General features: G+C 47.6%; 1 protein-coding gene across 1 annotated transcript in view; it reads right to left on the bottom strand.

Annotated features, from left to right (window-relative positions):
• The window catches only part of PRPF39 (pre-mRNA processing factor 39), a 464,264-nt gene that overhangs the window by 159,371 nt on the left and 281,166 nt on the right, over positions 1–23,727 (bottom strand). Inside the window, exon 11 of the mRNA XM_078659680.1 lies at positions 20,929–21,197. Within this exon, the coding sequence (XP_078515806.1) occupies positions 20,929–21,197 (269 nt within the window). The remainder of the gene's footprint in view (positions 1–20,928; positions 21,198–23,727) is intronic.

Consider the following 23,727-nt stretch of genomic DNA (forward strand, 5'->3'; position numbering starts at 1 on the left):
AACTTCAGCATGTTAAGAAGTGGTTCAGGTATTCCCCATTGTGCAAGTTTCTGCCACAGCATGCCTCTCTCGATATTATCAAAGACTGCAGAGAAATCGATGTAACACAGATGCAGAGGCAGGTTTTTTGTTTTAGCTCCGTCAATAATCAGCGAGATTGCCAAGATGTTAGTTGTTGTTCCGTTTTTTTTTTCCGGAAACCTGTCTGGTTCCATGGTATAATCTGCTTAGAGTCTGCCCATGTCACTATCTCCTCTAAGATTATTCCAGCAAAGTATTTCGCCTCGTTGTCAATGAGGGCTATTAATCGGTAATTATCGGGGGCTGTTTTGTCTCCCTTTTTGTGTATGGGAAAATCGTCGACCCTCTACAGGAATCTGGAATTCTGTTTAGGAGTCTGACTTCTGTGAATAAAGGTTGTAGTATTGTTGCCCATTCTGTGTCTTTCTCCTTGAACAGGGCTGGCGGGATGCCATTAGGACCTGGAGCGCCTTCTTTCCTGCCCTTACTAATCTGTTTTTTTACTAGAACTATTTGCTGGGCTACTGATGGTGCCAGAGTGTCGCTGGGTTGGGGTTGATCTCCCAAGTTTATCGGCGTTGACATGGTCGTTGCAAGTGCTTGCTCTCCGTTGGTACTACTTTGTACCCCTGTCTGTCCCAAGGGATCGTTGAAGTGACTGCCAAGGTAGCTAATCCACTGTTCTTCCCCAATGTGCGAACCGAGGTCCTTATGATCTGGGCGTAAGATCTTATTTACTGATTGCCAAAAACGGGCACTATTGCTGCTTTTGGAGTCATACAAGAGTTTAGCACAGCTTTCGTTTTCTGCGTCTTTCTTTATTTCCCATTTTGTATGTTTGAGCTCAGCCCTTTGTTTTTTCAGTGTGACTCGGCGCTGCTCTTAGCCTCCGTAAGGATAGATTTACAGCTCTTTTATGTGAGCGTAGTTGTGTTCTTTGTCCCTTCTTAATGCTACTTCTGCTATGCTCTGTTTTGTGGTTGCCTTTGGGGGCTGTCTTTCTTGCCAGTTTGTTTACCAGTAAGTCTGTGTATTGCTCCCAGTGGGAAATATGCCCGGCTGCATCTGAAGTATATGTTTTGTACAGTTGGAGGGCAGTTTCAGCCATGGTGGTTGTATTGGTTGGCGAACATTTGATTTTCCTTAGATTGATTGTGTAAATCTCCCCCAGTATGTTGTCTGGCCTAATTGCCATTTGCGCCCTTGCTGTCAGCTGGCTTTCCTGAGGGCGGTGGTCACTTTCCACCTGATCCCCCATTCTGAATTGCCGGATGTATGGAAATAGTAGTAATAGTTATTCAGCAGGGAGGGATGAGGAATCGATGTGTCCGTTTCTTTCCTCAGGGTAAGTATAAAAATAATCAAAAATGAAAACGGACACTTGTAACACTTCTAAACCATTGGCTGAGAAGAATAATTAGAATACCCTCAAAAACTCAATGTTGTATGGAATGCGGTATTGAATATGCTACTTACCAGTATGCATCTGTTCTTGGCATGTAGGGCTGCTAACATTCATATCTATTGCATAGATCGCCGCCTAGTGTTGGGTCCGGATGATTGCACATTGTTGTCCTGGAAGAGTCTTCGAAGTATCACGAGATAGGTGGCTCCTCCCCTGGACTACAGTGCGCAAGAGCATAGACTCCATCCCCAGATTGTTTTCAGCCATTGTGGCAAAGATGGAGTGCGATAGTAGAAATGATGTCCATGCTAGTGATGAAATGCAAGAAGTAATCTGCAGCTGCTACAGGCGCCGGGGAGGAGGGTGGGCGATATGAATGTTAGCAGCCCTACATGCCAAGAACAGATGCATACTGGTAAGTAGCATATTCAGTTCGAGGCATGTGGGCTGCTAAATTCATATCTATTGCATAGAATACATAGCAGTCCCCTAATTAGCGGCGGCCGCCCGTGCCAGCTGCAGAAGTCTGAAAAAGAGTTTTGAGAACAGCCTGTCCTACAGCTGCCTGCTGTTTGGAGTGCACATCTACACAGTAATGTTTGGTAAATGTATGTGGTGTAGGCCACGTGGCTGCTCTACAAATGTCTTCCAAAGGAATATTACCTAGGAATGCCATGGAGGCCCCCAACTTGCGTGTGGAGTGCGCCCTGGGGGGGACCGTTAAAGTGCGTTTAGCTGTCTGATAGCAGATCTGAATACATTTAACGATCCACCTGGCTATTCCAGCTTTGGAAATAGGGTTGCCTTTGTGCGGTGCTGAGAAGGCAACGAAAAGTTGCTGTGTCTTTCTAAAGTGTTGTGTTCTGTCAATGTAGTACATTAATGCCCTTTTAACGTCCAGCGTGTGGAGCATTCTTTCCGCTACTGTTTCTGGGTTTGGAAAGAATGCGGGCAGTTCAATCTGATTGACATGAAACTGACACCACCTTTGGAAGGAACTTGGGGTTAGTGCGGAGCACTACCCTGTTTGAATGGACTTGAATAAATGGCTCTTGTATTGTGAGCGCTTGTAGCTCACTAACACGTCTTAGAGACGTGATAGCAATGAGGAAAGCCACTTTCCATGTCAAGAACTGAACCTCACACGAATGTAGAGGCTCAAAAGGCGGGCCCATCAACCTAGTGAGGACCACGTTGAGATTCCATACTGGAGCAGGTGGGGTCCTGGGAGGAATGACCCGCTTCAGCCCTTCTAGAAAAGCTTTAATGGCAGGCACTCTGAAAACAGAAAGATGCTGCCTGTTTTGAAGATAAGCAGCTATGGCGGATAAGTGTATCCTAATGGAAGCGTAAGCTAGATTGCATTTGTAAAGATGCAACAGATAGCAGATGATGTTAGGAATGCATGCATCTAGCGGGTTTATTTTATGTGCTGTACAATAAATGACAAACCGCTTCCATTTTGCCGCATAGCAAGCTCTTGTAGTGGGCTTACGTGCCTCCCTGATGATGTCCATGCATTCTGGAGGCAGGTTAAGGTAGCCAAACTCTAAGACCTCAGGAGCCAGATCGCCAGATTGAGCTGGTGCGGATCTGGATGCTGAATGTCGCCATGGTTCTGCGTCAAAAGTCTGGGTGTGAGGTGCAGCCTTTGATGCGGTACCACGGAGAGTTCTAGAAACGTGGTGTACCATGGTTGACGTGCCCACGTTGGAGCAACCAGGATGAGTGTCATCGAGTGTTGCTTTAGCTTTCTTGCCACCAGCGGTATTAGAGGTGCTGGGGGAAAAGCGTACGCAAATCTGCCTGACCAGTTCATCCATATCGCATTGCCCTGCGATTGTGGGTGAGGGAACCTGGCAGCAAAGCTTTGGCATTTTGCGTTTTCCCTTGTGGCAAACAGGTCTATCTCCGGATGACCCCATTGCTGGAAGTACGGGCGGAGTACTGATGGGTGTATCTCCCACTCGTGCATTTGATGCCTGTACCTGCTGAGCAGATCCGCCATCTGATTGTCCTTGCCCGGGAGGTGTTCCGCCATGAGGAAAATGTTCCTCTGAATGGCCCACTTCCACATGCTCTGAGCCAGATGAGACAGCTGTGGAGAGTACGTACCCCCCTGCTTCTGGATATAGTACATGGCAGTCATGTCCGTCCGGATCAACACGACTTTGTTGCACAGATGTACCTTGAAGGACTTGAGTGCCATGAAGATTGCCATCAACTCCAGATAGTTGATGTGCATCTTCTTTTGCTGTGTCGTCCATAGTCCCTGCACCGTGTAGTGGAGCACATGAGCTCCCCATCCCTGGAGAGAAGCGTCCGTCGTCATGATGATCTGCGGCACAGGCTCTTGGAACGGTCGGCCCTTGCAAAGGTTGTGTGGATTCCACCAATGCAGAGAGCTGTATGCCCGACCGGTCACCAACACTAGGTCTTTCAATTGTCCTTGAGCCTGTGTCCACTGATGCGCCAAGCATTCTTGGAGCGGACGCATATGCAACCTTGCGTGCAGGACTATGAAGATGCAGGAGGCCATCATGCCTATCAACTGCATAAACACTCTCGCTGGGAGTGAGTGTTGCGGTCTGAACCTTTGGATGAGCGACTGGATGTTGTCGATCCTCACCTGGTTCGGCTGAGCTGTAGCAGTCAAAGTATTTATTGTCGCGCCTAGATACTGCCGCACATGGGCTGGCTGAAGGTGCGACTTTGAATAGTTCAGTGAGAACCCCAGACTGTGAAGGAGGTGAATCGTGTGGGACATGTCTGCGGCGCACTGCTGTTCCGACTTTGCTTGAACGAGCCAGTCGTCTAGGTAAGGGTAGACATGTATGTTTTGTCTCCTGAGGTGCGCCGCCACAGTCGCCAGACACTTTGTGAACACCCTGGGGGCAGTGGTCACTCCGAAGGGTAGGACCTTGAACTGGTAATGCCTGTTTTGTATGGTGAACCTGAGATATTTTCTGTGGGATGGGTGAAGTGGTATGTGAAAGTAAGCATCCTTGAGGTCCAAGGTTGCGAGGAAGTCTCCCTGGTTTAACAATGGAAGAACCTGTTGCAGTGTTAACATGTGGAAATGTTCTGAGAGTATGCACAGGTTGAGGGGGCCTAGGTCCAGAATGGGTCTGAGCGAGCCGTCCTTCTTTGGGATTAAGTACAGGGAATAAACCCCTGTGCCTTCTTCCTCCACCGGCACGAGCTCTATTGCGCCTTTTTGCAGCATTACAAGAACCTCGTGCTGCAATAAGTGCAAGTGCTCTGCTGACATAGGTCGTCGTCTTGGGGGTATGTTGGGTGGAGTGGACGTTAACTCCAAACAATAACCAAACTGGATAAGTTTCCTCACCCACCTGTCTGTGGTGATGGACGTCCAGAATGGCAGGAACTGCTGGAGTCTCCCCCCGACAGGTGTTGGATGGTCGGGGGGTAGGGACAGAGAGTCACTGTTTGTTGGCAGCAGAGGAACGGGAACTATTGTTGCCTCTGCCTCTGGCGCTGTTGCCTCTGTAACCACCTCTATTCGGTTTCGGGTACGAGGCTTGGGCGCCTCCTCTGCCGAAATGTGACTGCTGTGCCAAGTGTCCTCTGGTAGTACCCCGCGCACTTGAGCGACGAAAAGTGTTTCCTCTGAATTGCTGAGATTGAAGCGCCCCCATGGACTTAGCCGTCTCAGTATCTTTTTTGACCCTCGAGGGTGGTGTCAACCTCCGGCCCAAACAGTCTGTCCGGATTGACGGGCTGGTTGAGGATAGTTATCTGTATTTCTGGCTTGAACCCTGAGATGCGGAGCCATGCCTGACGCCTTAACATAACACTTGTGTTGACTGCTCTCGCTGCTGTATCTGCCACGTCTAGCGCACATTTAATTGCAGCGTTAGAAATGAGCTTGCCCTCTTGTATCAGCAACTCAGCTCCTTCTTTAAACTGGTCTGGAAGGTGTTGTAAGAGCCGCTCTAAGGTGTTATAGTGCGCCCTATCATACCTGGCTAATAGGGCTTGTGTGTTAGATATGCGCCATATGTTGGCTGCCTGCGCAGCCACCCTTTTGCCCCCTGCCTCCAGCACTTTTGACTCTTTGTCCGGGGGAGGAGCTTCACCCGTCGTCAGCGAATTCGCCCTTTTGCGGGCATTTGCGACCACCAAAGAGTCTAGCGGCAACTGGCCACGTATATAAGTAGGGTCCCCAGGTGCCGGCCTGTACTTTCTTTCCAATGCGTGGGTTCACAACCCTCGCTCTGGTGGGTTCCTTAAAAATGTCCGTGGCATGCTTGAGAACCCCCTTAAGCATTGGAAGTGTTTTCACAGTCTTTTCTGATGCTGAGAAAGTATCAAACAAAAAGTCAACTTCCACAGGGTCGGAATGCATCTCCACCTCATGGTTTGCAGCCGCCCTTTCAATTAAAGCATTAAACGCCGCAGAGTCTTCAGTTGGAGAAGTTTTCACCCCATACATCTGTGGGTCACCGACCCCCTGCTGGTCCCCCTGATCACCAGAGTTTCCCCATGAGTCCTGCTGCGCATCAGGGTCAGTATTGTCTGGGAAGTTATACCCCTGATCTTGTTCATCCTCATCTCCATGTGAGCAAGTGGGTGAAGGGGTAGGACTCCACCTAGGCCGTTGTGGAATGTGTTCAACAAGTTCTGGCGTGTCTGGTGCAGGCTTTTTCTTCTTTAGAGGTATTACATATGATTCCACCAGCGTGGACGTAATTTTCCTCTTGTAGAGCGTTAATCTACCCGTGTCGGCGTCGATAAAATGCTCCCCTTGTTCGTCAGACAAAGGTGGTCGACCAAAGCCTCCGCTAAGCTGAGTCTGCCTCAATGGCTCCGAGTCCTCGGGCACCGTACGAGGTGCAAAAGCCTTCGGCGCCACCTTTGGTGGTAGCGTATAGAGGATCGGCATGGAAGGCTTCTTCAGTGGAACACTGGTCCTCGGTACCGAAGGTGTGGTCGGCTCAGACGCCTTGTCTCTTAACCGTTTCAGGGAGTCCGAGACTTGCTTGGTAAAAGAAGCGGACGGCTTCGTCGATCCGACCGACGACCTCTGTCCACCCGCAGGGGAAGAGCCGAGCGTCGATGATTTTTCCTTGGGTGGCGGAGGCGCGGACGCACCTTCGACAGCTGCGCTCTGCTTGACCGTCCTGGCCTTAGTCGTCGACGTCGCAGACTTTGGAGCATCAGATTTATCCGACTGCGTTGAGGCTCCAGACTTTGGCTCGGTGCCCCTCGATGACTTCGCTTCGACTGTACGTTTGCCTGTCGGTGCGGCAGTCTTGGTTGAAGGTGTGTCGACCGTCTTCTTCGACTTCGACTCGACCACCTTAGTCGACACTGGCTCGACGACCTTCTTCGAGCCGGCCTCCTTGGCCCCTTTCTGTGCCTTAGCCTGTTCGACAGCCTTCTTCGGCTTCGAGGGCTCCGAAGACGATGGTTTCGATGTAGACCCCGACGCCTTTGATGTCGATGGTTTGTCGGCCATCTTTGTTGTTTTCGATTCCGATGGTTTCGATTTTTATAGTGGAGGCTCCGCTGGTATGTCTGTAGCCGGGCCAGGAGGCGGGGCTGAGGACTGAGGAGTAGGGTCGTGGGTAAGGCCGTGTGGCGATCCCGTGACCTGAGCCTTAGTAATTGTACGTACGGGGCATAGCTCTTCCTCCGAGCTATCTTCCACGGCCCCATAAACCTCTTCGTCGTCCCCTACCTCCTCGACGTATTAGTCTAGGTCCAGGTCCTCAACGGGTACTCTGTAGTTGGCCTCGACCTCCGCCGATGTAGGCGAGATCTGCAGTTGAAGCTCTTGCTCGTCTGCTTCGGGGTCGCCAAAGATGTCTGCCGGCGCCAATCGCTGGGCCTCGAGGCGCGCCACGCGCCTAATCTTGAGCGTCTTCTTCGACCTGAATCTTGAGCAGGCCATACAGTTGGCCTCGTTGTGGTCCGGCGACAGGCACTTGTTGCATACCGGATGCACGTCGATGTGTGGGTACTTCGATCCACACACGGGGCAGTACTTGAAAGGGCTCCGTTCCATCGTAGCGTCGTCGGGGTCTTGCTGCGCCGACAGGGCCTCGATGACCGAAGAGTCACCCGACTCCTCAGATATCCGACTCGAAGAGTTGGAGTACACACGAGACCGAACGCGAACAATACCGAAGTAAAGAAGGCCTTTTGGCCTTAAAGAAGTTGTTTTATCGATTCCGAACAGGAGACGTCGAAATCACATCCGAACCCAATGGCGGAAAAAAACAATCTGGGGATGGAGTCGATGCCCATGCACACTGTAGTCCAGGGGAGGAGCCACCTATCTCGTGATACTTCGAAGACTCTTCCAGGACAACAATGTGCAATCTTCCGGACCCAACACTAGGCGGCGATCTATGCAATAGATATGAATTTAGCAGCCCACATGCCTCAAACATATGTTTCCTCCGCCCCACATTGAAGTTATGGCAGTTATCATAGGGTATTCCAATTGGTGTTGGATGCCAGCCTCGTCCAGAGGCACCTCTGGTCCAAAGTGCAGTGTCCAGAGATGAAGGGTTGCCCCTCAAAAAAGTGTGAAATCAAATTATTGAAAAAAGGAAAAAATTGTTAAAAAGGGGAAAACACCCAGCGTTTTAATAAGGGGTGAATTTACACTATTGTAAAATGAGCTTATACTTCAAAGAGGTCGAGTTAGAAGCGTTTTCATTTGTATGGAAATAGTGCCAGACTGGCAAAAGTGTAGTCCAAGATGGAACTGGCACTGTGAGAGTAGAAGGAAGCTACTGGGAGGGGGGGGGGAAAGAGTCCGTCAGAAATCTGCCATTTAGTGCCCGGAGATTTTGATGTTCTAAATCCTGTAAAAGAGCATTATTTTGGCGCTTTCTCCGGTTTGGAGGGGAGCTTTGAGCTGGTATGTTGTAAATTTTGTTGAGTGAGAGAGCATCGTCGTCTTGTGAAGAGCCAAGTAAATTTTGATTGAAGTCACCCGACACGAAGAGGAGTGGGTTCTCCAGTTGGATGGCGTGCTCCGTCAATTGGTTCAAGATGATCCTTGAGTCTTTTGCTCTATTTGTGGGTTGGACATATATATTAACAAAGCAGACTTCTTCTTTGGTGCCCAACTGTAACTTGATCTTTACGGATAAGGTTGAGGATGTCGATGAGGCCAGGTGGACTGCCGAGGGTATTGATGTGGTGGATACGTATGTTGCCAAACCTCCTGACCGATGTCCAAATTTGTTGGTTTTGGCCGCAGCTGTTGAGAAACAAGTGAAACCTGGGATGTGTTTTGTGCTCGAAAGCCAGGTTTCCTGCAGCATTACAATATCAAATTGTGAGATATACTTTATGAAGTCCGGGTCATCCATTTTGGAGAATAGGCCATGTATGTTCCAAGAACAGATGCCAAAAATTGGTGTCTTCTCCCAGTTGGTGAAGGCGTCATACCTCTTCGGGGCATGTAAAAATCGTTCGGGACAGTGTTCCTCTTACTGGTGCGTAGTTTGAGTCAGTTGCTTCCTTTGTGCTTGCTTCTGCCCATTCCCCCGGGCGGTTTCCCTTGGAGTTGGCAGTGGTGGATGTACGAGGCTGATGATTCCTTGAGACTGATTTGCGCCACCCTGTTGTGAGCACTGACTCCGAACCAGTTGTCGTTGTCAGCCTGTCCACTGGTTGCTGCCAAATGCTGTTCTCCCTTTTTGTCGGTGATCTTCCCAGCGCGCCCCTTAGTACGCTACAGGGGTTAGTCTGTTGCGTCGCTGGTGCAGCACTATTACTTCTGCGGAGTGGCGAAGGGTATGCTGGTCTTTGTAGAGGAACGAGCTTGATACCCCAGTTCTTAAATTGGGCTGCTTCTGATGCAATTAGGTCAACAACATCGCTGGAGGACCAAGTCGTCCTAGTCGCCTCCTGGCTGCTTGTATTCGGAGCGGGCAAAAATTTGACCAAAAGTAAATCTTTGGAGTTTATGCCCCCAAGGTGGGGACGCATTTCATCAGTTTGAGAATGTTGCCTCTGTTCAGCACGTCCTGCTGCCCTTTCGAGGTGTATTCCGGGTGGAAGACAAGGATCTCAGTTAGATGCATTTTGCTACCGTTTGCCTTCCATTTTACCTTTGCAGCATGGGCGAGTGCTGCTACGCCCAGATCAGATGAGGTATTATACGCTACTGGATTTCTGCCGTCACCTGGCGGGTTGGAGCTGTGGATTGGTGCTTTGATTGGCGTTGGTTGCTTCAATGTTGTTTGCATCTTTTGTGGCCAGATTGTCTTTGACTGTTCAGATTGACTTTGGGCAGAGTGGATAGTTACAGTTGTCATAAGTGTAGCCCTAGTTTGATCGTCTTGCGATTGGCATGACATATGGCCTGTGGGTCTTTCCCTTACCCCCTCCTTGATGATCAGTGGGGTGGGTGTTTTTGTTGCCACTGAAGTTTGATGGACCTGGTTGGGGCACTCGGAGGGATTGACCGTTTGGTAAGAGGCTTCCCTGATAGGCGATGTCGAGGCTGCCAATTGGCGTTCGGTAACTAGCTCCTGCTTTGCTAAAGACACAATGGACTGTATGTGCTGGCTAATACTTGTCGCAGTTATTGTGTGTGTATCTAGGTGTCCAGGTAAGTTAGCAGCCGGTCGGGCTTGGGGCCCCTGTTCTTCCTGATGCAAAGGGCTGCTAGTTGTGTTTTGCGGCTGGGTTAGGCTGATAGCTGCTGGGGTTTCCCCTTCAGAGGGGTTGCCCGTGTTTGAAGTCTCCGTACGTTTCCTGGTAAAGCCAGAGAATATAGGAAAGAGTTTTGTTGAGGTTGGCGATAGATTTTGCTTACGACCTTTTCTTTTTTGTTGTCGTCGTTGTTTTGCATTAAGTTTTTTTGGGGACTCAGATTTCTTCTGGGAAAGATCCTCGTTTACGAGGGATTCGTGGCCGATTGAGTTTGTGTCATGTGAATTGCTGCGGATGTTACTTTCTGCAAAGTTATTGGAGCCCGTTTCTTTGAGGTCTTTGCCTTTGTGCAGCGATTTTATGTCCACTATTAGATCTGTTCGCATTGAAGGCAGTGTTGCTAATTTGTCTACTGCCTGATTGCAGTTACAACTTAAGTATGTTTTTGTTTGTGCTCTTTGTATCAGGGTGTTCAGGTTACCTAACTTTTCGTCAATCCCCGCAGTGAAGACTGTCAGTGTGTTGAGGAGATTAAGTTGGAGATCCATTTTGTCCGATTGATATTGCATAGCTTCTACAGCTAGCTGAATTGTATTTAGAAGGGAGGTCCAGGTTCCGGTATTGTGGTCTTTTCCCTGCTCTCTGTCAGTTGCCAATTCGAGATTCGCAATTGGGGCAGTGTTGGTGGTGTTGTCGTCAACCAAAGAGGAGTTGAGGGAAAGCAGGTTTTTATGGTCTCGGTTGTTGGTTGTTGACATGTCCTCTCGCCCCTGTGCGTTCGGGTAAGACGGTCTGACCCTGCATTCAGCATCCCAGCTGGAGTTGTGTTGATTGGACTTGTGTTGGCTGGGTTCCGCGCGGAGTGCTGCGCTACACGAGAGGCTTGATGCTGAGGCGTAATTGCCCGGTTCTGTGAGTGGTGAGGGGCCTATACCAGCCAGGTGGGCTTTGGTGAAAATACTGTGGTTGGGGCTCCTGAAGTGTCCGCCCTGGTCTAGTTGAATATCCTTGGGAGTGGCCAGAGTTTGTTTATTTTCCGTTGTTAGAGGCTGTGGTCCAGCCCCTACTTCGCCCGCACTCAAGCATCTGTCTAGGGGGTCCGGGTTTTTAGGTTTTTCTACTCCTAGCGCCTCTAAGGTGGATATTAGGTTTGCAACGGTCTCCTCCGATGAGTGTTTTGGAGTACAGCTAGCCAAGTGGGCAGGTGTTAGCTGCTGTTTAGAGGTAGAGTCCGGGGACTTTCCTAACACAGGTGAGGACTCTAGAAGCTCAAATGGTGCGCTTGCACTTGTTGACCTATGATTTGAAGTACCATTTTTATGAAAATCAGCCATGACCGTTAAAGTTCCCTGGGGCAGGATGCTTTTAGCGCATGTGGTAGTGTCGCGTAGTGGTGCACATTTGCCCAGCAGCGGTAAGGGTGACAACGGGGATTGCAATCCTTGGAGGTGCTTGTTGCTTGAAAAAATGGCGGAGCCTGCGTCCTTTAGGAACTCAAACTTAGTGTAAATTTTAGGCTGGTGAAGCTTTTTCCTATTGAGGGGCTCGGTAGCCGGTGATGCTTGGAGCAAGTCCTTTGAATGCCCCTGTTTCGCTCCGGTGCTGGCCAGGCCCAATAGAGGCTCAGTTAGGGAGAGACGATTCTGCTCCACTCCGAGGGGTGTTGGGCCGTCGGTGGCTGTTTTCTTATTCTTATTCCCCTTTTTTGTCTTTGCTTTGTTGCTTGCTTTGCTACTTGAGGTTAGCTCCGGTGAGACCCTGATCTTTCCAGACCCACGACCCTGCTGCAACCCCCACCCCACCGCAGCTTCAGCAGCCTCCGCTTTGGTACTCAACACTCATGTCCCCCACGGTTCCGGTGCAGGTTTAATCCGGGTTGGGGTGTTTTGGAGCGAGTGGGTGAGGGTACAAGCGAGCAGGTACAGGCGCGGTCCTGGCAGGCAGCTGGCGGGTCAGATCCTGTGTGTGGGACCTCGATCCTTTCCCTGATCGAGGGTATAGGGGTATAGGGGTATAGGGGTATAAGGATATAGGGTGGGTGCAAACGCAAAAAAAACAGGCAAGTACAGGTGCAGGCAGGTGCAGGTCACCTCTGCAGTGCCTCCATGCGAGACTGCGGGTGCGGGCACGAGACCTTGCCGCCTCTGATGTAGGTCCGGGAACAGGGAAGGTGCGCGACCTCCGCTGCGCTGCGCTGGTATGCCTCCGCCTCTGCGACCCTGCAGGCGCCTGTGTTGGTCCCGTACAGCGGCTGTGGTAGCCCCGTGCGTCTCGCAGCTGCCGGCAGCCTTCTGGCGTCTGTACTGAATGGCGATCAGCCGTTACTGGCCGGCGTCTCAGTTAGCTCTCTGGCGCTCTCTGGTGGGCAGTCCAATAAACATGTGAAATAAGAGAAGTTGTCCTTCATTATCAAAGACTTTACATCTTCTAGGATATGGCAACCCAATAAAGGAGAGAAGACTTCAGATCAATTGCTGATCACCAGCAAAAATGAGAAAAACCTTAATAGGTTAACACTTTTGTTTGATTTTTAAGTAGCTTGAGGGAAAGAGGGTCATGAGGACCATCAAAGTGGCCCGGAATGTCCTTGGTCCAGCCGATGAGGACAGAGATAATGCAGAACCAGACACAGAAAAATCTCTGGACAAGGGTGAACACGCAAAAGGGAAAAACAAAGAATCCATGTGTAAGTGAAGGATGACCTACTACAACATTTGCCAAGTGGTAAGCAGCAGAGCCAAAGTCCCATTTGACACAGAAGCTGACTTGCATAAAAAAGCCGAAAGATGAATGACTAACTAGTAAGTTGTGGGGGTGAAGGGGCGCTAAATAGTAAACTCGGGTTAACAGATGCAATGGGTACAGCGACCCAGGAGTACTGTGGGAATGCGTCTCTTGGAGGGCTGTATGTACTCTGGAGCTTTTTCGGCATTTCCTCGATTTCAATGACAAAGTAGGCTTCTTCAATGTTGGAGCCCTCCCCAGCACCACCTCTGCTTCTGTAGGCATCTCCTAATCGCTCGACAGTACTAGCTTCTTTAGGAAAACATCTTTGAGCTGTGCTTTCATCATGGTGCAGTGGGCCCTCCTCTGCTTCTCCCTTTCCTTAAGGGTCATAGGGAAGAATTCCTCATGAGCCTTGCACCTCTAGGACCTATGCGCCTTGGGAAAACAAAGGTTACACATTGTGTGCTTGATTATTTTGGCACGTTTTTGGTGTCAATTTGGGTAGGATCTTTAAAGAGCATTTAAAATGTCTCACACCACCACCCTCCCCTCAAATGTGCATTTCCGACACACATCTTGGAAGACCCATTGAATAACTTGCAATCAAACTGTTTTTGTGGTGATTTTCTGCACTAAAATGTCCACTCTCAATCTCAATGAAGCTTTTATCTCAACTACTTGATTGTCTTCTCAGTGTTCTGTACGGAGCGCTGTGTCCCAATCCAATAGTGGAATATGAAAATGCTACTTACCCAGTATGCATCTGTTCTTGGCATGTAGAGCTGTAGAATCTCAAGCTTATGCATAGATCGCCATCTAGTGTTGGGCCCGAATGTTTGCACTTAGTTTTTCTTCGAAGAAGTCTTCCTAGTCACGAGGTAGGTGACTCCTCCCTTTGGGTGATGGAGTCGATGACCATGCGCACTATTTTCAGATTGTTTTACCGCAGAGGGTGAGAGAATGGAGTAGTAGTAAAGAATAGAGATGGTCATGTGTATGTACGAATAGTAACAAGAGAACTTCAGCAGTTACAGGTACCCGGGGAGGTGGGTGGGCGCCTGAGATTCTACAGCTCTACATGCCAATAACAGATGCATACTGGGTAAATAGCATTTTTCGTTCGAAGCATGTGAGCTATAGATCACATGTTTATGCATAGACTGTACCGCAGTCTCCCCTAAATGGTGGCTATCCTGTAACTGATGGAGGTGTCTGAAATAGTGTTTTAAGTACTGCTTAGCCCACATTAGCTTGTTGTCTGGCTAACACATCTACACAAAAGTGCTTGGTGAATGTGTGTGGTGTGGATAACGTTGCAGCTTTGCAGATGTCAGTTATAGAGATGTTCCCTAAGAAAGCCATAGTAGCTCCCAGTTTACGAGTGGAATGTGCTCCAGGGATTACCATTAGAGTCCTTTTGGCTTTTGCATAGCAAATCGGAATACATTTAACGATCCACCTAGCAATACCTGATTTGGATATAGGATTGTCCTTGTGAGGTGGTGCAAAAGCAACTAAAAGTTGTTTGGTCTTACGAAAAAATTTTGTTCTTTCAGTGTAATACAATAGTGCTCTTAACATCTAAGGTGTGGAGAGCTCGTTCTGCAACTGAGTCAGGTTGAGGGAAGAAAACAGGTAATTCAACCAACTGATTTATGTGAAATGCAGATACTACCTTAGGTAGGAATTTGGGATTGGTACGAAGAACCACTTTATCTTTGTGTGGCTGGAAAAAGGGTTCTTCTATGGTTAGTGCCTGAAGTTCACCCACTCTCCTTAATGAAGTGATTGCAATGAGGAAAGCTGTTTTCCAAGTGAGGAATTGTAGTTCACATTTGTGCATGCGTTCAAACGGTGGACCCATTAACCTTGTGAGGACTATATTAAGATTCCACACTGGGGCAGGTGGAAGTCTTGGTGGTAATAACTCTTTTCAGTCCTTCCATAAATGCTTTGATTACAGGCACTCTAAAGAGTGATAAATGTTACCTATTTTGAAGATAGGCTGCAATTACAGCTAGATACAGTCTGATGGATGTATAGGTCAAAGATGACTTCTGCAAATGTAACAGGTAGCAGATAATGTTTTGTAAGGAAGAGGGTTGATCTGATTGTTATTGTAACAGATAACAAATCGCTTCCATTTGGCTGCGTAGCAATCTCTTGCGGTAGGCTTTCTGGACTCCTTAATAATGTTCATACAGTCTTGTGGAAGGTTCAGATAACCAAACTCTATGACTTCAGGAGCCATTGTTTGGCATCTGGGTGTTTGATTTCTCCATGGCTCTGTGTGAGGAGACTGGGAGTTCAATTTAATTTTTGATGCAGTACCAGAGGGAGTTCCAACAGGGTTGTGAACCAGCGTTGACGTGCCCATGTTAGAGCTACCAGGATTAGCATGAGAGATGTTTGCCTGAGAATGAGTGGGAGAGGCGGAAAAGCGTAGGCAAATATCCCTGACCAGTTCATCCATAGAACATTGCCCTTGGATACCGGGTGTGGATACCTGGAGGTGAAGCTTTGGCATTTTGCGTATTGGGGGGTTGCAAACAGATCTATGTGAAGGACTCCCCAAGCTTGGAAGTATGGTTGGAGAACTTGAGGATGAAGATACCATTCGTGTATCTGATACCAATGTGGTTGTTAATTCCTGGGAGGTGTTCTGCTAGGAGATAGATTTTGTGGTGAATAGCCCACCTCCAGATGTCTTGGGCTGAGTGGAACAGTTGGAGAGAGAGTGTGTCTCCCCTGTTTCTGTATGTTGTACATGGCTGTCATGTTGTCGGTTCGAACCAAGACAGCTTTGCGAGACAGGTGATCTTGAAAGGCTTTGAGAGCTAGAAAGATTGCCATCAGCTCTAAATGATTGATGTGGAGCAACTTGGCTGGTGGCTCCACAGCCCTTGTACTATGCGTTGTTGAAGATGAGCTCCCCAGCCAGTTAGGGACGCGTCCGCTGTTAATACTGTCTGTTGAACCGGGTATATGAACGGCCGTCCTTTTTACACATTTTGAGTGTTCCATCACTGCAGAGAGCAATGAGTACGGCTGCTTACCATCACTAGATTGGTTAACAGACCGTGTGACTGGTTCCACTGACTGACTAAGCATTCTTGAAGTGGATGCTTGTGCGGCCTGGCATGGGGAACCATCATGAGGCAAGACGCCATCATTCCCAATAGCTACATAGAAACTCGAGCTGGACGTGACTGACTGGCTAGAAACGGGAGAATTAATGCCTGAATGTCTCGCATTCTGGCTGCGTTGGGAAACGAGCGAGCCCTTTGAGTATCCAAAGTGGCTCCTAGATAGTTCTGAGTATCGGCTGGCTGAAGATTTGATTTTGGCACATCGACTGTGAACCCCAGCTGGTGAAGCAAAAGAATGGGTATGTAAGTATGCCTGCAACATTGTTGATACATGGCGCCTTTGATGAGCCAAATGTCCAGGTATGGGAAGACATGAATGCTTTGTCTTCTTAGATGCGCAGCTACAACCGCCAGATACTTTGTGGAAACCCTGGGGGTAGTGGTGACTCCGAATGAGAGTACCTTGAATTGGTAATGTTGACCTGCTACCACAAACCTGAGAAATTTTCGGTGAGCCATGTGGATTGGAATGTGAAAGTAGGCGTCCTTTAAGTCTAGAGTAGACAAAGTCGCCCTTTTGCAAAAGAGGTTGTACCGGTTGATTGTGTAAAAATTTAGTTCTCTGAGAAATAATATTTGTCTGAGAGCCTTCCTTTTTGGGAATTGGGAAGTAAAAGGAATACATGCCCGACCCTTGATATTGTGGTGGTGGTGGTGGTGGTACGGGCTCTATAACTTGTTATAGTAGTAGGATCCTGCCTCTTGTTTGAGGAGGTGTAGATGATATAGTGAAAGCTTGTGCGACTTTGGGGGAATGTTTGGAGGAGTGTTAATGAACTCCAGGCAGTAACCAGAAGGGATAATTTGTAAAACCCACTTGTCGGTTTTTATCGACTGCCACTTTGGTAGGAATTGTGACAGTCTCACCCTCCCGCCCCCCCCTCCCCCCTCCCCACACACACAGGTGTTAAGTGGTCGGGGGGACTATGGGCAAGTCACTGCTTTGTATTGAGGGGGAGGTACGTGTGTTCGAGCCTCTACCTCTGCTTTTGCCGTTGTTTTCTCTATAACCCTCCCTGAAGTAAGTTTTGGAACCGGAGGGTTAGTTATTGCCCTTATAGGTGGATGCAGTTTCAGAGGAAGTATTTTCGGACCCTGCCTGACAGAAAGAGCGCCAAAAGGACCCACAGCCTTGTGTAGCTCCCATAGATTTAGCCACTTCAGTATCTTTATTCATCTTTTTAAGTGAAGAATCGACCACTGGCCCAAAAAGGTGTTCTTTATCAAAAGGTGTGTTCAAAATGGAGGTTTGAACCACTCGCATAACGAAAAGTGAGGGGGCCGCCCTGCCCGGTACTTAGGGGGGCCCCCTTCGGGCTCAATCGGGAGCTCTCCCGGCCAGAGTTCAGTGCAGAGGAGGCCCCTTGGAGCTAGCCCCCCCCCCCCCGCACCGCGTGGGCTACGGGGGCCTGTGTTACGCCCCTAGTTTGATAATCAGGATTGCACCCTGATATGCGTAGTCCGGCGTGTCTTCTGAAAAGGACACTAGTGTTTAGCGCATTGGCAGATGTGTCAGCAGCATCAAGGGAGCACCTAATTTGATTGTTTGAAATTAATTGCCCCTCACGTACCAGGTCTTGCGCTTTAGACTTGTGTTCTTGGGGTAGAAATTGGATGAGTTGTTCCATTTCATCCTAATGCGCAGGGTCATATCTGGCTAGCAATGCTTGTGTGTTAGATAAGCGCCAAAAGTTAGCTGCCTGGGAGGCTACCCTTTTTCCTAAAGCATCAACAAGCTTAGACTCCTTATCTGGGGGTGGAGCGTCTCCAGTAGTTTGGGAGTTTGCCTTTTTGCATTCATTGGAAACTAGTAACAAGTCTAAGGGTAATTGTCCGCTTATGTAGACTGGATCAGATGGTGCAGGTTTGTATGTTTTATCCACACTAGGGGTAAGGATACATGCCCCAACAGGATCCTTAAATATCTCTTCTAAATGCTTGGTCATTCCATTGAGTGTGGGCAACATACTAGTTGATTTTTGTGTGCTGTTCAATGTTTCAAAAAGGAAATCCTCTTCAAGGGATTCTTTATGGCGCTGGACACCACGGTAATTGGCAGCCCTGGCCAGGAATTCAATATAACCTACACGTTCGTCTGGTGGAGAGGGCCTGATAGGATATAGGTCAGGATCATTGTCTATGGGCGAGCCAGTGTTGTAGTTATTCCACTCATCTGTAGGTCCTGGCTGATTATCATCATCCCCATCACCCTGATTGTCATGTGTGTGTGGTGGTGAGTGCTCGGGTGAAGTTGGCACAGGTAGAGACTGAGGCAAAAGTGTTGATGGAAGAGGAGATGGGGAAGGGGTAGGGTTTGTTCCAATACTTTTCTTCCTCACTGGAATGTGTCATTCCTCTTCTATATTAGCCCCTCTCTTTAGAGTCACCTTAGTGGTAATGTGTCTGGTTTTTGGATGTATGACCAAACTTTTCTATTTTGGGTCTAGTTTCTCGAGCGGATCACCAAAACTATGCTTTTTAGATGACTTTGGTGTATCAGCCTGTTTCGGTGCCAACTGTTTTGAGTTTGTTTTTTTCGGATCCAAGGTGGTTTTCGGTGCAGAGTGGTGTTGGTCGGAGCTGGACTTTGTCTTCAACCCCGAAGGCTTTCGCTCAGTGCCTGATTTGGAATGGGGCTTTTCGGAGCCGGAAGTCTTTTTGGTAAGCTTCGGTGCAGGGCCAGAAGTCGGTGCGTCGGAAGCGTGGTCTCTGTGGTGACCGGGGCCTGATGGCGCGGGTTGGTCCGGAGCCTTCTTTTTCGGTTGACTTGGGAGTCGGGCGATGTAGGGACTGTACTTACAGTACATTGTCCATGCGGGATGTCTTCATCCTGGTCGGAGCCATCATCGGAAAGGGAGATCTGTATCTGTTCCTGTTCCTTCTCAGCTCCGATAGTGTCGCCGGCTTCTTCATCAGATTCATGTCCAAATAAGTCCGGAATGGAAAATGTGTGTTTGCTCTGCATGTCCCGTTGTCGAGCTAGACGGTCACAAAGAGTCGTTTGGAGCGGAAAACTCGGCACATGCCGCAGTCCTGTTCACTGTGTTCTGGTATCAAACGCAGGTTGCACACTTCCTGTGAATCGGTGCGCGGGTATTTCGCGTGGCACCAAGGACAGAATTTAAAGGGAGTTTGTTCCATCGACTGCAAGTCGAACCGGGGGCTAGGCCCAACGGTCTACCACGAGCTCTCCTTCGAAATAGGGTTTATCAATCAACACGATAAACAGGGATTGGAGAACGCGATCAGCAACAATACCGTAGAGGGTGAGTGTTGTACGCACTTAGAGAAACCGAAGGATCAGCGTTGAACCGGAGCGCACAGATTACCATCCGAAGCCGATGGCGGAAAAAAACCTTCTGAAGATGCAGTCGATTAACATGCGCACTATCACCCAAAGGAGGAGTCACCTACCTTTGGACTAGGAAGACCTCTTCGAAGAAAAACAAAGTGCAAACAACCAGGTCCAACACTAGATGGCGATCTATGCATAAACATGTGATCTACAGCTCACATGCCTCTAAGATAAATCTTTGGATGGCAACCATGCATGGGGGCTTTGCGGAAATGCATCTGACAAAAACACAGGGGCAAAGTCACCAAATGACCATGAGAGATCTTGAAAGCGATACAGGGTCGATCAGGTAGGGAAATTACAACGTAATAGGACTGGGATGTAACTCTTGTGCTATCAAATGTCTAGATTAGATACCCAATATGAGGCAGGAGAAGTTCATGAAGTCTACAATTATAGACAGATGTTAAACTGATACTAATGAAGTGGAACCCTTGCCCATATAGTGTTCCTAACAGTAAAGCATAACTGCTACAAATTGTGCCACATTACCTTGCATACTCTTCCCTTTCTTGCTGTATCATTTAGTCTGTCGCATAATTCCAGTGGACAAGCATATTAGGAAAATTCCATGTTTCAAAAGGAAGCATTAAAGCTGGGTTCTTTAGTCGTCCCCAGTTACTAGAGCTACTCTGGCAGTGTGGGACAGATTAACTGTGAAACAGGCTTACACTGTTTCCAATCGCCGATCTTTCCTGCAGCAAATAATCCATTATGAACGGGAATCATATTGCTGAATGGACAAACACTATAAATTACTTTAAGATGCATATGGCACATAGGGTATGAAACCAATTGAGTAGCTCAACAAAAATATCACCAATATCAAATCCTGCACTGGGTAGTAGATCCATCAATTAAAATCCTAACATTTGAGATATGGCTGTTTACACAGGAGGTGGTTTTAGAAAACGATTTACTTGATTTATAAAACAGCGCAACTGCCAAAATAAAGTAGAAAAGACTGCGGAGGAAAGCATATGGGAAATTAGGAAGACCCCACGGAAAGCAAGAATGGGAGGATTCTTTCACCAGAGCAAGTACTTCAGCATTAAGGTCCAAAGGGAATGAGGGTGTGCCAAAGTTGGCACTATAGTGGAAATATAGCCTTGCAAACTGCATGGTAGAGGAAAATGTACGGAAAAATGATCGAGGAAAATGTAGAGCAAAAGGTATGCTGAAACATTAAATTGTAGAGCCTAAAGCTTTAGACCTAGATGAGTGAAGCGCTTGACAAAATATTTCAAACCTCCAACCTGAGATATCCTGCTTGCACCAAGTGTGCCTAATGAACAGACATTCCCACTTCGGCCTGAAAAGGTAGGACAATGCAATGATTTTTTTCTAATTAATGAATATGACCAAGAATTCACATTTTACTGGAAAGAAGCATGTTAAAATGAAAAATCATTCACAAAGCAGGAAAATCTTACATGTGCTGACTAGCACCAATACAGAGTCTTGGCATTCTCCCATATTCTCCCCCCGCATTGGGCAGTATAGTTAGTTTACAAAGGTATCGGGGAGTTCTACAATGTTTTAACAGCAAGGTATTAGAGAACCATTTGTATCCCTGGAACAATACAGCACTGAGGTGCTAATTTTAGCCAAGAACAATTACCACATACTTTGTCTCTCTCAATGGCTTCGTCCAGCACTTTCCTTGCTTTTGGAAGATCATGGTGAATTTTGAGGAGATGGCGAGCAAGCTTGATGGCATAAAATGAGGACTCGCCATTAGATTTGGCATTTGCCATTGCTTCCTGAAGCAAGCGTTCGGATTCTTCTAAATTTCCATGTCGCCGCTCCAGGCTTACTCTTCGTAAACGGACCATCGCTAGGCTTTCAACAGACTCTTCAAAGGATTTTAAAATTCTTCCTGCCTCATCAATGTTTCCTGAAAAAAAAGGAGATTTGCACAAGTGGCTATCTCTGCACAAGGTATCCTTACTGCTCTGCATTCACAGTTCAGTCACTATTTAAAATAATTCAATTCACATTCTATGTAACATGACTAAGTCAAACAGTAAAAGCCTAACCCAACAAAATCCAAGAGTATTTTGGAGGCAGGAGACAACTTTAAAAGAATGGTAGGTGACACTTGTCTCTGCTCCATCATGGTCTCAAAGTTGAAAGTTCAACTTTTGTTAAACAGTGATTTCCCGACAACTTTCCAACGATGGAGCTGAGCAGCTGTTTCACTACCATTGTTACATGCTCTGCTTTCTCTATTTTTTTTACAAAAGGTTTGTACTCAACACATTCTCAAGATAGAAACAGTTTACCCTTGAAAATCCACCAAGCACTAATGGCACACATGGCTAGACACATGTAATGCCTACTAGCAGTCCTTCTAATACGAAACATTTTCGAATTTGAAGGCACGCTGTTTCTTCAGGTACTTAGGACCTACATCGGAAGTGCCTTCGCCACAAGTATTGCTGGGTTGTAAGTTCACTAACTTGAACAAACGCATGTATATGGTTCGAATTACTCTTTCTGCAATAATAAACGCATTTAGGAGAGAGAAAATCGATGATGTTTTGATTATCTAGCCTTGCATGCAAGAGAGAGACAATGACTCCCTTAAATGGATTAACACTAAGGACCCTTTTTTATGTTCACACACACACCAGTAACCAGGAAATCGCGTTCTTGGATGTAAAGAACTTCCTAGATAGAGGTTTTCTTTGCAAATGATATGTAGCATAAACCTATGGACTGAAACATCCATTTAAGATTTAACAGTTTCCACCCTCAACCACTATGTGAAAAGCTACCTTTTAGCAAATTTCTACACCAACGTCGGTATTGTAGCCAAATCACAGACTACAACACAAAAGCAGACATATTCAGTCTGGAAAAAAACGAAGAAATCAAGAATAAAACACAAATGACTAAGGGAACCCATAACAGGGATTCACTACTTACGACCTATCCCAAGGCGCAAACAGAAAGGCAGGTACACTGAACCTGGAGAAACCAATGATTTCACTCACAGAAGAAACAGAAACATCAACGGCATCTCAGTAACCACAAGACACAAAGCCTATGAACTGAACTCCCCGACTAAAACATTATGAGTCATTACTCCACTAGTGGGTCACTATCCTTTGAGGCCGTGCATTGTATGTCCCCTAACCAGGAGTACAAAGAAATGTGCTTTAGGAACAGTCTTAAGGTCAATAAAAAAAAGTACTAATTGCAATTACTCCTATGTGATCGAGACGATCATCTGTTTATGCCACCCAGGGCACGAGTCGGGGGTACACGCGGGTGGACGGTGTTCACCCACTTTTTTCACAGGGTGGACGCCGTCCGCCCTGCCAAGAAGTTGGGCCCCACTGAAAAAGATGCTAATTTGTCCCGGTGTAATTTTTAAACACCTGGACACTTTCAGCAGCGCCTGCACGTTATCTGTTTTCGATCGCAACAACGTGCAGGCAGGGAGGGGGGTTCTAAGTTCAGACTTCTGCTGGGCCCATTACAAAGGCCGAATTTGAGGGGTCATCAGGCCTCCTTTTGTTCGAGTCTCCTGGCTGGCAGCAGTCAGGAGCCTCACACCTAGAAGCAAATGCAGTGGAGGGGAAACAAAGGCTCACACCTTGTTAGCACTACACACATATTTAAGAGAGGCAGCTTTTCACTTTGTTCAGGCTCTGTTTAGGAGATCTGCATGGCCTGTAAGAATGTCAGACGTGTTGATCTTTCCCAGTATTTGCACAAAATAAATAGAATGTACATCGCGCTTACTACATATTGGGCGTTGTAATCACTAAATATCACAATTTTTTCTTTTAAAGCACTATCGGTAGAGGAAGCTTTAAGCTGAAAAAAGGCAACATTGGTTTATGTGAAGCTTACAAAAGTATGAATCTTCTACCTAAATCAGGAGGGTTTGCAAGACCTGCTAAACATATGTGAGGGCTTAAGATCTGATGTCACTTCTTGTGATGCCACTTCCTGTGATGTCACGCCCCGTGATGCCACTTGCATACTGATTAAATAGGTTAGTTCCCCCACTTCTTTTTTTAGGACTTATGCCCCGATGCCACCTAAGATATAGTGGGATGCCTTACAGGAAAGTAAGGACATGCATATGTCAACACAAACTTAACATTGTAGGAAAGGGCCCCTTTTTGACATGTTACCCCAACTTTTTGCATGGTATCTGATGCAATTTTAACAGAAGTGCACTGGATTCTTGCTATTCATGTCCCAGTGCCAGATCTCTTTCCCTAAGACTGCACAATTGTTCCCACAATTGACAATACATTTAGCCCCCCTTGTAAGTCCCTAGTACCTAGGGCAAGTAGGCTAAAGAGGGTCCCTAAGGGTTGTAGCATGCAATGTGCCAACCTAAAGGACCCCTCAGCACCCACATGCCACCTGCCATTGCAGGCTGCGTGCCATGGTGCAGAGAAAAG

The sequence above is a fragment of the Lissotriton helveticus genome, chromosome 9 (assembly GCF_964261635.1).
Source record: "Lissotriton helveticus chromosome 9, aLisHel1.1, whole genome shotgun sequence".
Taxonomy (NCBI): Eukaryota; Metazoa; Chordata; class Amphibia; order Caudata; family Salamandridae; genus Lissotriton; species Lissotriton helveticus.